Source organism: Crinia signifera, chromosome 5 (genome assembly GCF_055691185.1).
Source record: "Crinia signifera chromosome 5, ASM5569118v1, whole genome shotgun sequence".
In the NCBI taxonomy this organism is placed as follows: domain Eukaryota; kingdom Metazoa; phylum Chordata; class Amphibia; order Anura; family Myobatrachidae; genus Crinia; species Crinia signifera.
In genome coordinates, this window is record NC_139221.1 from 162,267,729 (window position 1) to 162,281,442 (window position 13,714).

Genomic DNA, 13,714 nt, shown 5'->3' on the forward strand with positions numbered 1-13,714 from the left:
TTACTTCGAACGTAATCATTATGTCCGAGGTTAGAAAGCCCAACTCCCGGATTGTATGCTACTTTGTGATATTTACGTTATATACTATGTTTAAATTCAGGCCGGAGTTATACTCTCAGGCCTATTCAGGTTGTTTATTGTTTTTCCCCTGTCTGTTTGTCTGTCTCCTTCCATATGTTTCTGCCCATTTCCCTTCTTTTATTAATCTAAGATTTAGCGGTACTGGTATCAATGTTATTACCTGGTTTTCATACAGCACCCCCATCACTTAGATGACTGTTAAAATAGGTACTTGGAACGTGAGGGGCGTTAATTCCCCCGCCAAGAGACGGAAATTGCTTACGTATATTACTAAACAGAAACTAGACATAGCTTGCCTCCAAGAAACCCACCTAACAGCAGCGGAAACTCTTAAGTTGCAAATGATGGGATGGAAGGTATTAGCGGCTGCTCCCTACAATTCCAAATCCCGCGGGGTGGCAATATTAGTTAGACGGAACTTGGCAATTTCGGTCTCTTTAATCGATGCAGACCCGGAGGGTCGTTATCTAATCACTGAGATGACTCTTGATGATCAACCTTATATATTATGTACCGTATATGCCCCAAATGTCTATAGAAAATCATTTTTCTCTACATTGTTCTCCAAACTAATAACCCGTACCTCTGCTCCACTGATTTTATTAGGAGATTTCAACCTTGTCTCTTCTCCCATTTTAGACAAATCTTCCTCACAGAAATCACCCAACACACTACCAAAGTTAGGAGTTCCTGCGTTGGCCAAACAACTTCATTTGGTAGATGCATGGAGAGCCATTAACCCTACGGAGAGAGACTATACTTGCCTCTCAGCAGCCCATCAAACCCTCTCTAGAATTGATTACATTCTAGTAGCCACCTCTCTTTTCCCTAATATACATGAAGTCACCATCGAGCCAATTTGTCTTTCAGACCATGCACTAGTGTGGATAACACTTCAAACTAATGTAAATAAAGGCCCTTTCCGATTATGGAAATTTCCTACATATCTTTCCCAATCCATAGCCTTCCGAAACAAATTAGATGCTGCTTGGATGGATTTTAAAAATGCAAACTCAGATTGTGAGGTCACTGATCCTTCCTTGTTTTGGCAGACTGGTAAAGCGGTCCTTCGAGGCGTTATTATTTCATATGTGGCCGCAGAAAACAAGAAAATGTCCACTTCTTATCTTGAGTTACAATGCAACTTAACTAATTCATTCCAGACCTTTAAATCAGCCCCCACTTTGATAAATAAAACAGCTTATAAGACAGCAAAAATACATTTTGATGAATTCTTAAAGACTAAAAGTGACCGCTACCTTTTTTCCTCTAATTTTAGATTTCATAGATATGGGAATAAAACTGGCAAACTCTTATCCAACTTATTACGAGGGACTCAACCCTCAATGTTAGTCCACCCCCTACGCAATGTAGATGGCTCTATGACGACTTCGAGCGACCAACTCACTGATGTGATGAAGAATTTTTATTCCAAAATTTACTCTGAATCTGTTCATACAGACCCCACTTCCACTATGAACTTACCCCCGAACCCTTGGGTGTTTCCCACCCTGCCACAACTACCGGAAGAGTTCTCACAAAGATTAGAAGCTCCCGTCACGATTGAAGAAGTCACGAGGGTAATTCAGCAATCTAAACCCTACAAGGCCCCTGGTCCAGATGGTCTGTCTGCAGAGTTCTATAAAATTGTATTGCCTCGGTTTGGGGAGAGCTTGGTGGCCTTTTATAACAATATTATTCTCTCTCATACAATACCACTTTACTTTAATTCCGCAGTCATCAGGTTACTCCCCAAGCCGGGCAAAGATCTATCTCTACCTGGGTCCTACAGACCTATCTCTTTACTTAATTATGATTATAAATTATTTACAAAAATTTTGGCGGATCGCCTGAAACAGTATTTGCCTCAGATTATCCATCCTGACCAGACAGGCTTCATTCTGGGGCGGCATTCTGTAGTAAATGTGCGGAGGCTATTGGGAGCGATACACTATTCTAAACACTCATCCCTTACCTCTCCTAAACTAATAGTCTCATTTGACGCCGAAAAGGCATTTGATCTAATAAAATGGGATTACCTTTTCACAACACTTGCTCAATTTGGCTTTTCCCCTGGCTTCATTACTATTCTCCGTACCCTTTATCACGCGCCATTATCTCAAATGTCATGTAACGGCTCGATATCTTTACCTTTTAATATTTCTAAAGGCACTAGACAAGGATGCCCACTATCCCCTCTGTTATTTGCCATCGCAATAGAGCCATTAGCAATTGCTATACGCAATTCATCCCTAATCGAAGGCATTAATATTCAATCATACTCACTTAAGGTATCCCTTTATGCAGACGATATGATACTGTATCTCTCTAATCCTGAGACTTCTTTACCTGCAGTCCTTGACCTAATCGCCTCCTTCGGCGTGATTTCTGGTTACAAAGTTAATCTAGACAAATCGGAAATTCTTCCAATACAGGGGACTCCATCCTATTTTCAATCACTACCTGTTCTCCAATCTTTCCACATCTCGGATAAGTCCATTAAGTATTTGGGTATTCACATCCCCTCTGACTTATCGGAGCTCTATAAATTAAATTTCACCCCTATGATAAATAATATAAAAAGTTACTTAGATAATTGGATGTCCTTGCCCATCTCCCTATTAGGGAGACTGGCAGCCATAAAGAGTGTGCTGTTCCCAAAGCTTTTTTACATAATGCAGATGATACCGATAAAGTTGCTGACCAAAGATTTGAAGACATTGAACTCTCTTCTCTCCCGATTTTTGTGGCAGGGGAAACGACCTCGAATAGCCTATGCTAAATTGATATTACCCCGGCAGAAAGGAGGTTTGGGCTTTCCTGATCTAGCTCATTACTCCAACGCCATATTTTTTCGATACATCAGTGATTGGTTGCTCGAAACTAGCTCGTTTACAGACTACAAATTAGACTCTGCATTATTTTCCCCATACTCACCAAATGGTTTGTTACACTCTAAATGGTCGGAGCTACCTACTTTTATTAAGGAACACTTACTGTTTACAGATACCTACCATGCCTGGAAAACTATCAATAAGAAATTCCATTGTAACCCTCTTTATTCTCCATATGTCTCGTTATGGGGCAACCCAGCCTTCCCTCCATCACTGTCCAATATAACGTTTCTCCAATGGAAAGAGAAGGGTTTGGCATCAATTGCAAAAGTTTTTGACCCAGGAGGCATTTTACGCCCATTCACGGACCTTCAGTCCACCTACAGTCTCCCTAACCATAACTTTTACATGTATCTCCAAGTCAGACATTATGCTAGGTCCCTGCCTACCCCTGCTTCAACTGATAACACAGCAATCCTTTTCCTTTCCTTTCTCAAACTTTTAGCTACCATTCCGTACAAATTTAGTACACTATATATACCATTAGTTTCTCTGTTGGCTTCTGATAGTTGGTCCCTAACCACACATAAATGGATGACAGATATTCCCGAAATAAGATTGCAGTCAGATCTCCTGTCTCAGTATGAACCCACACTAAAATATTTACAATCCTCTTACCTACAAGAGGTCCATATTAGAATGCTACACAGGGCTTACATCTCCCCTGCACAAAGGAAATATATGAACGCTCTTGAAACTGGTGCCTGTATCAAATGTAAAAAATCTCATGCTGATTTTATTCACTGTATTTGGCAATGCAGAAAAATCAAAAAATTCTGGCACAAACTTGTACAATTTATTAATACTATGTTTTCCACCCATCTGTCTCCTGATCCCCTGGCATGTATTTGTGGGAATTTTAAAAATTGGAACTTGGGTCAGGATAAAAAGTTTAAAATACGTATATTAGCTGTAATTATCACTGTTGCAAAAAAAGCAATTCTAATTCACTGGACTCAGAGATCTACCCCTTCTCTTGCAGAAGTAAAACAAAAATTACTGCAGGTTTTATATTGTGATAGACGCTCAACTATTCCCGATATTGAGTCCGGAGTTGAAAATTTTTATAAAAAATGGGAGTTCTTTATTAATATATTAGATAAGCAGACCCAAGACCATATAATGAAACTGTTTGAGAATACCAGTTGGAACCTACTTCGACAGATTTCCACCGAAGTATGATGTTACCTATTGATCTAAATATCTAAGTGATAAGGTATCTTTCTGTTCTTAGTAATAACTTTGTTATCATTAATGTATGCTTATACAGCTTCCCCCTATTCGCTATATTTTTCTTCCCCCTATGTGTGTCCCTTTTGTCCGCTCCCCCCCCCCCCATTTCTTAAAACTTGTTTTAGTTTAAAGTGTGTAAACAAAGCGCTCAATGAATCATTACTTTATTGCTGTTTGCAAGTCTATTATTTTAGACTAATTTCTAATGACAGAATTGTATTTTCTGAATGTGGATCATTTTGACCGTAATGATTGTTTTTTCTCTTATGTGAAAATTTAATAAAATATCTTTAAAAAAAAAAAACTATGCGATTTCGGAAAAAGTTATTTGCGAAAAGATCGCCAAAAAATATTTCACACTGTTTTATTTCTAGCAAGAATTACTCAAGATAATGTGTGTATAACTGTGTCAAAAAACTGTTTCTGTTTCTTCCATGAAACATTTTAACAGGATAACAGTATCTATAACGTATCTATTTTCTGTGGCTCTTCAATATCCCATAGGAGTATTTAAATGTGAATTTTGATTTAGGTACTAGGGTTTATATTTTACTGAGAGGGAAAAACATGTGCTAACTTCTACACTCAGATGTATCCAGTCATGTGTACCAGAAGCAGTGGCGTATCTTGTGTAAGGCAGCCCCCGCCACTGCTTGGGGGAGCGGGGGCTGCATGGGCGCCGGCTCCCGCCCGGCACACTGAGTGCCAATTCACAAACATATGCTGCTGCTTTGTGGCAGTGTGGCTGCTGGCACGCCGCTTGCCTCTCCCGCACAGGCGAGTCGGCCGCAGCATGGGCGCAGCCATGACAGTCTGACACACTGTCAGGCTGTCACAGTGCCCTTACATGATTGGCGGGCGGCTGTCCTATGGGAGGGTTGGCGGGCAGCTGTCCAATGGGAGGGCGGGCAGCTCGTCCAATAGGAGGGCTTCCAACTGCGCGGCCTGGTACGAAGTCTACGGCGGGTGCCGCACAGTGCCCAGTGAAAGCGTCGCACTCGTCAGTGCCAGGAAGAGCTGCCGGCGCTTAGAACCATGCTGGGCTGCTGCGGCGGCGCTGAGCCTGTAAGAGTGTGAAGCACTGCAGCAGCCTGCAGACAGGGTCCCAGCTGCGGCTGCTAGCAAGGGACTTGCACTCCCACGTCTGCCCGCCCCATCGCCCGTTGGTGCCTGCCGCCCACTGCATCTCCCACCTGCTGCCTGCTGTAAGAGGTCAGAAAATATTTATCAGCAAAAAAAATGTTATGATATTTTTTTTATGATGTATGTGTAATTTTTTGTATGTATGGGTTCAGTGGTGTAGGAGGGACATAGAATTGGAGTATGGACAGGGGGAAGGGAAAGGAGAGGTACAGGGATGGAGGAAGTGAGAGGTGAAGGGGGGAAAGGGGAACGTAGAGGTGAAGGGATGGAGGAAGTGAGAGGTGCAAGGGGGATGGAGGGGCAACGGGGATGGAGAAGTGGAGATTAGGATGGAGTGAGAGGTGACATGGATAGAGAAGTGCAGCAGAGACAGATGGACATGGAGGTGCAGGGGTGACAGGAACGGAGAGGTGCAGGGAAGGAGGAAGTGAGATGTACAGGGGTAGCGGGATGGAAAGGTGGAGGCAGTGGCGTAACTATGCTGCTGCAGTTCCTGTGGCGGTTTTGGGAAGCCAGCACCGGCAGGGTTTGTAGTGGGTGCACTGCAAATGCAGAGGATGCGGCAGCGCTCATCATGACATGGCGCTGCTGCTGACTCCCATTTATAAAGGTATACACAGTCTATTGGCTGCAGCCACATAGATAACTTGCCTATGTGCCTTCCTGAAGGAGATGGAATCCCCATAAAGGTGGCACTTCAGGACTTTTTTTGCCCCGTACTCAAGTCATTATAATATATATATATATATATATATATATTATTATTTTTCCTTGTCTCCCCAAAAATGGCATGTTGGGGGGGGGGGGGGGGGGGGGGGCGCCACAAAATTTTTTGGCAGGGGGGAGCTAAATTTATAGTTACGCCACTGACCAGAAGGCAGACACTGGCGTCGGTAGTCACTACCAGCCAGTCCCAGGACTGCAGAGACCAACCCCAATGAAGGGAATCCACCTCCTTCCACCAATGCAGGGAAGACCGTGTTTCTGGAGACAACACTATGTGCTCTGACTTCATGGTCTGAGTATTCCCTGACCAAGATGTCAGGATGTTCCACTGGAACACTCGAGAGTGGAACCTGGCGAACTGTAGCGTCTCGAAAGTCGCCACCATTTTCCCCAACAGTTTGAGACACCTCCAAACCGATGGGCTCTGAGACCCCAGGATCTCCCGCACCAAGGAGGCCAGGTCCCTGTAGGAATACCCGATGTAGATGGGTATCCAGGACAACTCCCAGGAACTGGAGTCTCTGTGACGGCACCAACTGAGACTTTTGTAAATTTAAAAGCCCAACGTGAGCCTGCAAAAACCTGATGGATTCTGCCAAGTGACTCTGCAACTTCTCCGCCGACTCTGTTTGAACAGCAGGTCGTCTAAATACGGAATCACCGTGATCCCTTTCAGGCGGAGAACAGCCGCCATTACAGACATAATTTTTTTGCAAATGCAGGTCTCCTATCACAAACCTCAAGAGAGCCTGATGCTCCGGATGGATAGGGACGTGAAGATATGCGTCCTGGACATCCATGGACGCCAAAAATTCTCCCTGGTCCAAGCTTAGCAGCACAGACCGTAGAGATTCCATCTTGAAATGGTCTACCCACAGATGGAGATTCAAAGACTTTAAATTTAAGATTGGTCTGAAAGACCCGTCTGGCTTGGGCACCAACAACAGTGTGGAATAAAAGCCTTTCTTACACTCGGCTCGAGGGACCTGGATCACCACACCCTTCTCTAAGAGAGATTGATCCGCCCCCAAAAGAGCAGCCCGGAGCCGAGACTCCTTTGGCAGTGGTGTAGGAATGAATCTTCTCGGAGGAAGACCCTTAAAGGGAATTCTGTAACCCTGGGATATAATGTCTAACACCCAAGGATCCCGGCCCAACAATGCCCAAGCGTCCCTGAACCATCTCAGACGCCCCCCCACTCTGACCACCATCGGGATAATTCCCCGGTAGTCATGCTGAGGGCTTGTCCTCACCTTTGGTGCTTGGTTTCTTATTAAAGGAACCAAATTTTGACTTAGGGGGCCTTGCCCCTGGAGGACTGAAACTTTCCCCTAAAGGACTGTCCATGAAAGGACGCACCCCCTCTAGGGGAGGGCCGAAAGGACGGCCTAAAAGCAGAAAACCTTGAGGCCTGTTTAGCTGCAGGAGCCGGCAGGAAAGTACTTTTGCCTCCCGTGGCCTGCTTAATAATCTCTTCCAGCTCTGAACCAAACAACAGCTTTCCCTTAAAAGCTAAAGCCTCTAAGGCCTTTTTTGATTCATTATCCGCTTCCCAGGCTTTAAGCCAAAGCACTCTCCTGGCATTGACGGACACTGTGGAAACTGTGGAAGCCATTTTGAGAGCTTCCTCCTCAGCCTCAAGCACATACTCTGCAGCTGCTTTGAGCTTCTCCGCAAGCAATAACACACATGGATCAGCATGTAAAATTGTACATAAGTCATTGGCCCACACAATCATGGCCTTAGAGACCCAGGCTGATGCTATAAGCGGGCGTACAGTGAAGCCAACCCCCTCAAATATTGTCTTGAGGTTACCTTCCAGCTTTTTGTCTACGGGGTCCTTAAAAGCTGCCCCCCCTGGACAGGTAGCACCGTGGCTTTAGAAAGCCGAGACAAAGAAGCATCTACCACCGGAACTTTTTCCCAGAGGTCTGCATGAACCTCATGCATGGGGTATAGATTTAAAATTCTCTTAGGCATCTGCAGCCTTTTATCGGGCATTTTCCAAGCCCCTTCCAATAGATCCTGTAAACCTTCATCCGCAGGGAAGGTAACAGTCTCCTTACACTGCCATTTAAAAAACACCCTTTGCAGGAGTTTTATCCTCCACAGACAAATTCAAAGCCTGCTTAACAGCAGTAATCAAGTCCTCCACCCCTGAGGCTGAGGACTCTTCAGAATCATCACCCTGATCCCAGGGGATGTCTGTGTACTCTCCCTCCTCTTCAGCAACAAGCAATGGCACTGAATAGGACCTTTTAGGGGTCCCCACAGTATCACCATCAAATTTGCCTAACAAATCATTAAACCTGCTGATCCCTTTTGCAGTATCCTGCATGACCTGTAAGAAGCTAGGATCTGCCTGGCTCAGAAGCAAGGAGCCAGAGGACTGCTGAGATGATGACATAGGTCTAGGGGAAGCTACCAACACATCACTCTGCCTGTCCAGCAATTGCACTAAGGCATTCACAGACCTGCCCAGGGCACTGGCCCACGCAGGCTCCGATTGCTCTACCCTCTGGGGTTCACTCCTCATGGGTCTCACAGCAGCGCAAGTAATACACAAGCCCCCCTGGCCATCTGCTCAGGGACAAATTTCAGTGTACAAACACTGCAGGGCTCTCTCCCCCAAAACCACAGACTGTTGCTCAGACATGATGTTCTACAATTAACACAGTCACAGCGCACACTGTACAGGCGTTTTATACAGAGCCAATGTACTCAGTTCACTTATCTGTCTGAAGGCTTCAGAAGTGTGGAAACGATGCCCAGGAAATCCAATCACTCTGCCAGGATCTGTCAGCCAGCTCAGCTCTGCTGCAAGCGTTCCGAATGGCGCCAAAACAGAGTGAGGGAAGAGACCAAGTCCCTGCTGTAACACACTGCTGTCCTCTCATATAGGAGCTCAGTGTGCAAGCTCCGCAGAAAATGGCCGCCGCCATCACAGAGCGCCTGTCCCCCATGATCCCCACCTAGCGTGAAGCCGGTTTCAGAGCGCTCCGGAGCCCAGGCAGCTTCTTAATAGAAGCTGTAAGCGCTGCACAGGGAGACCAGACAGAGTCTCCCCTGTGCACAGTGAGCTGACAGGACGTGCTTCTGTCAGCTCCTGCTGCGCTGTCAGTGTGAGGATTCAGTGAGAATCCTCACACTGTGCCTACCTAGCTAGTGTAAAAGTTAATAAAATAAAAAACTCCTAACTAACTCTAATCCTTTGGCTGCTCCAGCAGCCCTTTAGAATAGCACCCACTCCAGTGGGCACCTAACACGAACTGAGGAGTCTGGGATGCAGAAGGGAGGAGCCTACCCTCCAAAAGCTTTAGGATAGGTGCCTGGCTCCTACGGACCCTCCTACATCCCAATGTTGAGCTGTGTCACCAGGACCATTGAAAGAGAAATACTTACTTCGATAAAATTTAATACAATTTACATTTTCAGCAATTCTTACTTTGACAACCAGACCTGATGCCTTGTGGGACTGAATAGATAATGGTGGTGATAATGGCCTGATGCAAATAATAGTGAGGAGTCTGATGCCTTTTCAGTGCATCGGTTTCAGAAATCCTCCCAATTCCCTCATCTTGGTCGGGATGCACCAACATAAAAATGCAGTAAAACCCCCATCATCGGGGTGTTACCGCATTTCCATATTCTCTAATCCCCTCCGTTTTAGGTACACTATACTATCATATGCTTTCGAGCCAGAATTGAGTTGCATGTTCATATGAGCGGTTCCCTCCTATACGACCACTGGGAGTGCGCATCGTACACCAAATAGTGCATACACATGGTACGATATAGTACACCATCTAGCATGCTATTCAAAATGACCTAGATAATGCACGATCTAGCAGGCTAGGTCGTACCGTGTGTATGCACCTTTACAGTCGGGCTGATTTCTAGGAGGACTGAAAAAGACTGCTAGTTTATAGCAGTGGTACATTCAAAGTCAGAACGCTAGACTTCTGTCAGAAATCATATGGACAGGAAATCATATGGACACATTTAAAACATTAAATGATCACAAATGTATCATGCAAATGTATCTGTCTGATGAGGAGTGTCATGGGTGCAGATCACTTAAATCTTTAAATAAATAAAGACATAGTTAGCTATTTATTTGATTACAAATTATTAATTTTAAGAATGAATGATTGCAAAGAAAGGACGACAAGGAATAAGCCATTCTGCAATGCCCAAATGCAACCAAGGACAAGCATTGCAGGTGGAATGAACAAACGCGAAATATAAAACCTCTAAGCCACAAAAGTCAACCATTTACCTTCTAACTTGACTACCTACCCATCTTGATGAAGCCACTGCCCCGTTTGGGTTGATAAAGCCTACTACCAGTCACAAAAGGAGCACACCTCAACTATACAACTGAACCCATTCTGGTGACCTGCTGTAGTTTTAGCCCCAAAAACAACAAAAAAATGAAAAACAAAAACGTCAACCAGATGGAAGGGAGGTTGGGAAGCAAAGAGGCTTAGGTCTGCCACACCAGTTCATAGATCATTGATGGCTAACCGTGACACTTCAGCTGTTGTTGAACTACACATTCCAGCATGCCCTGCTACAGTTTTACTATTTGGTCATGCTAAAACTGATGCAGGGCATGCTGGGATGTGTACTTCAACAACAGCTGGAGTGTTAAGGTTAGCCATCACTGCCCTAGATAAACTACAGAACCACACCTTCCTAAACTACCATACGCTACTAAAAAGTTGAGATCAGCACCCATTCTAGCCCCATCCTAGAGGTTTAAACCACATATTTCCTAAATCATTTGGTTATTTTCCCATTAAAGCTTACAATTGTAAAAACACCTTAATCAATTTAGTATTAAATTACAGAACCACAGCTTAAGATTTTTGTTCAGTACCTGGAATTTCACTTGGCAATTATGTGCCTCTTTAAAAAATATACAAAGCTTTAGTACAAAGTAAGGGTAACACTATCACCCCATAAACCAGGGAACATATCTTCCTCAAAGTCTCTGGGATAATTTCCAGCTTCCAAGATAGAGGCATGCCAAGCCGGTTAGCAAGCTTGAACTAGAGCAACTGTAGGGTAGAAACAATAGTTCTACAGAAGTAAAACCCATCTAGGCTTCTGAATTAAATTGTGTAAAGGTGGCCATACATCAGGACGATTTGGTATATTTTAAGGCCCTGAAAGACATTGCACTCAATCATACAATCTAGAAGGATTGTATGATTTATTGTATGCAAATTGCGTGCACAAAATCATGCAATTCGCAGTCCTGTGAGTTGGAAGATTTGTCCTATGATCAGACGTGCTGCACGGTTGGGATTAAATGAGAGAATCAGAAAGTGAGAGATTTGGTAAGAAATGTCCAGTTTTTTTTTAAAGCAACAATCATTTACACTGCAAAACCAGTTTGATTTTGCAGTGTAAATGATTGCTGCTTTAAAAATACTGGAGATCTCTTACCAAAACTCTCACTTTCTGATTATCTCATCCTTTATATTTCACACCTAGTTTTATAAAAGGTCTTTATGGAGGATAACTTATGGTTCTATAACAGCTACCAACCCAACCAAGAAGTAGCTACATAAATTATACCCCATTCACACCACAAAACAAATTACTGGGTTAAAGCTTTTCAACCCGGTAATTTGCTGGGAAATCCGGGTTTCTTGGTGGTGTGAACGGGTCAACACGGGTCTTAAATCCCGGCACTCCGACCCTGCTCTTGACCAGGGTTGGAGTGCTAGGATTGAAGACCCGTGTTGACCCTTTCACACCACCAAAAAACCTGGGTTTTGCGGCAAATTACCGGGTTGAAAAGCTTTAACCCGGTAATTTGCGGGTGGTGTGAATGGGGTCCGGCTGCACCCGGCAAAATTACCCGGCACTTAAAAATGCCAGGTAATTGCCGGGTGGCTGGTGTGAAAGGGGTATTAGGTTTTTAGCACTAAAATACAGCAGTCCAAAAACCTTTGCATTGTAGAAGTAGTAGCTGAATGTTCCACCTTCATAAAAGATATTCAGTACGATAAAGTGAACAGTACTAATGTTCATGACTGCTGGAAAAGGGCAGTGAAAAGCAAGTTCAGAGCAAAACATTCTGAAGGTTTCCTACTTCAACAGGATATGGTCATTAGGTCTACAGCAATTAGTTCAACAAGCATTGGGTCAACATCACTAGGTCGACAGGCAACAAGGTCAACTTGGGTCAAGGTCGACAAGTCATTAGGTCGACATGGGCAAGGTTGCCAGTCAAAAGGTCGACATGGTGTTTTTTACTGTTTTTTGAGCCGACAGGCGGTATTTCATGCTCTACCATCCACTAGGGCGTGGTGGAAGAATGAAATAGTGTGCCGAGCGTAGCGACACACCATGCCCGAAGCATCGCGAGGGGATGCGGTGCTCTTTAAACTGTGTCCATGTCGACATTCGGGTCAAAAACAGTGAAAATTCTCATGTCGACGTTTTGACTATTGACCTTGCCCATGTTCACCTAATGCCCATGTCGACCTAAACCCATGTCGACCTAGTTGCTTTAGACCAAACGATCCACACCCACTTCAACTAGATACCACAGTTGTGGACTCAAGTCAAGTCCCATGGTTGGGAGAGGCGTTCTTAATACTGGCACTTTACCAGTGTTTTTTGGTCATAAGTGTTCTATGCCACATTTTAACACAGAGCAGGATGAACAATAACCCCAACTATACTCAGACATTAAAAATGCTGTTTAGCCACTACTATGTGAAACACAGGAAGATACTGTAGAATACCCCATTCAAACTTAACATCAAATTATGGGGTGAAGCAGTTCTACCCAGTAATTTGATCAGTGTGAATGGGTCAATCTGGGTATTAAATTCATTACGGGTTGACCCTTTCACACAGAATAAATGTGTAATTCAGCAAATTACTGGGTTGACATTTTTAACCTGGTAATTTGGTTGCTCAGTGTGAAAGGGGGCACTCATAATGCTGGCAAATTGCCAGCATTCAAGTGCCCTAATTTAAATGATACCCTTACAAATCTCTTAATTACAAAAATATTAAATGAAATAAGTGCAAGCTATCCACATAGGGGGTTATTCAGACTTGATTGCAAAAAAACAACAACAACATTTTTTAGTCAATGGTCAAAACCATGTGCTCTGCAAATGTAAAATGTGCAGAGAGATATATTTGGGTTGGGTGTGTTGAAACTGAACTCTAAACTGCAGTGTAAAAATGAAGCAGCCAATATTTACCCTGCACAGAAACAAAATAACTAAACCCAAATCTAACTCTCTGCACATGTTACATCTGCCCCAACTGCAGTGGAACATGGTTTTGCTAAAAAATGTGTTTTGTGATCAGGTTTGAATAACCCCTATAGGCAACATTGTTGTTTTGTGCTCCAGCTTGTCCATTCTACGCAACTTCTAGACTTACCCTAAAAGACTCACATTGTTTGTGATTAAACATGCTTAATGTACCTACCTGGATTTAGAGACATACGTTTAGATGTGTAGCCAGTGTCCACCAAACCTCTCTGTGAGCAAGCAGCTGTCTGGTCCACATTATCCTGAAAATACAGAAAGCAGAATGAGGACAACCTCTACATACAGTACCACAATTAACAGTTATTTACTCTATTGATGTTCTGAATG

At 43.9% G+C, this 13,714-nt stretch overlaps 1 protein-coding gene across 1 annotated transcript in view; it reads right to left on the minus strand.

Moving 5' to 3' along the window:
* GRB10 (growth factor receptor bound protein 10) overlaps nt 1–13,714 on the minus strand; it is a 229,515-nt gene that overhangs the window by 114,451 nt on the left and 101,350 nt on the right. The window contains 1 exon segment of the mRNA XM_083188204.1: nt 13,545–13,629. Within this exon segment, the coding sequence (XP_083044330.1) occupies nt 13,545–13,629 (85 nt within the window).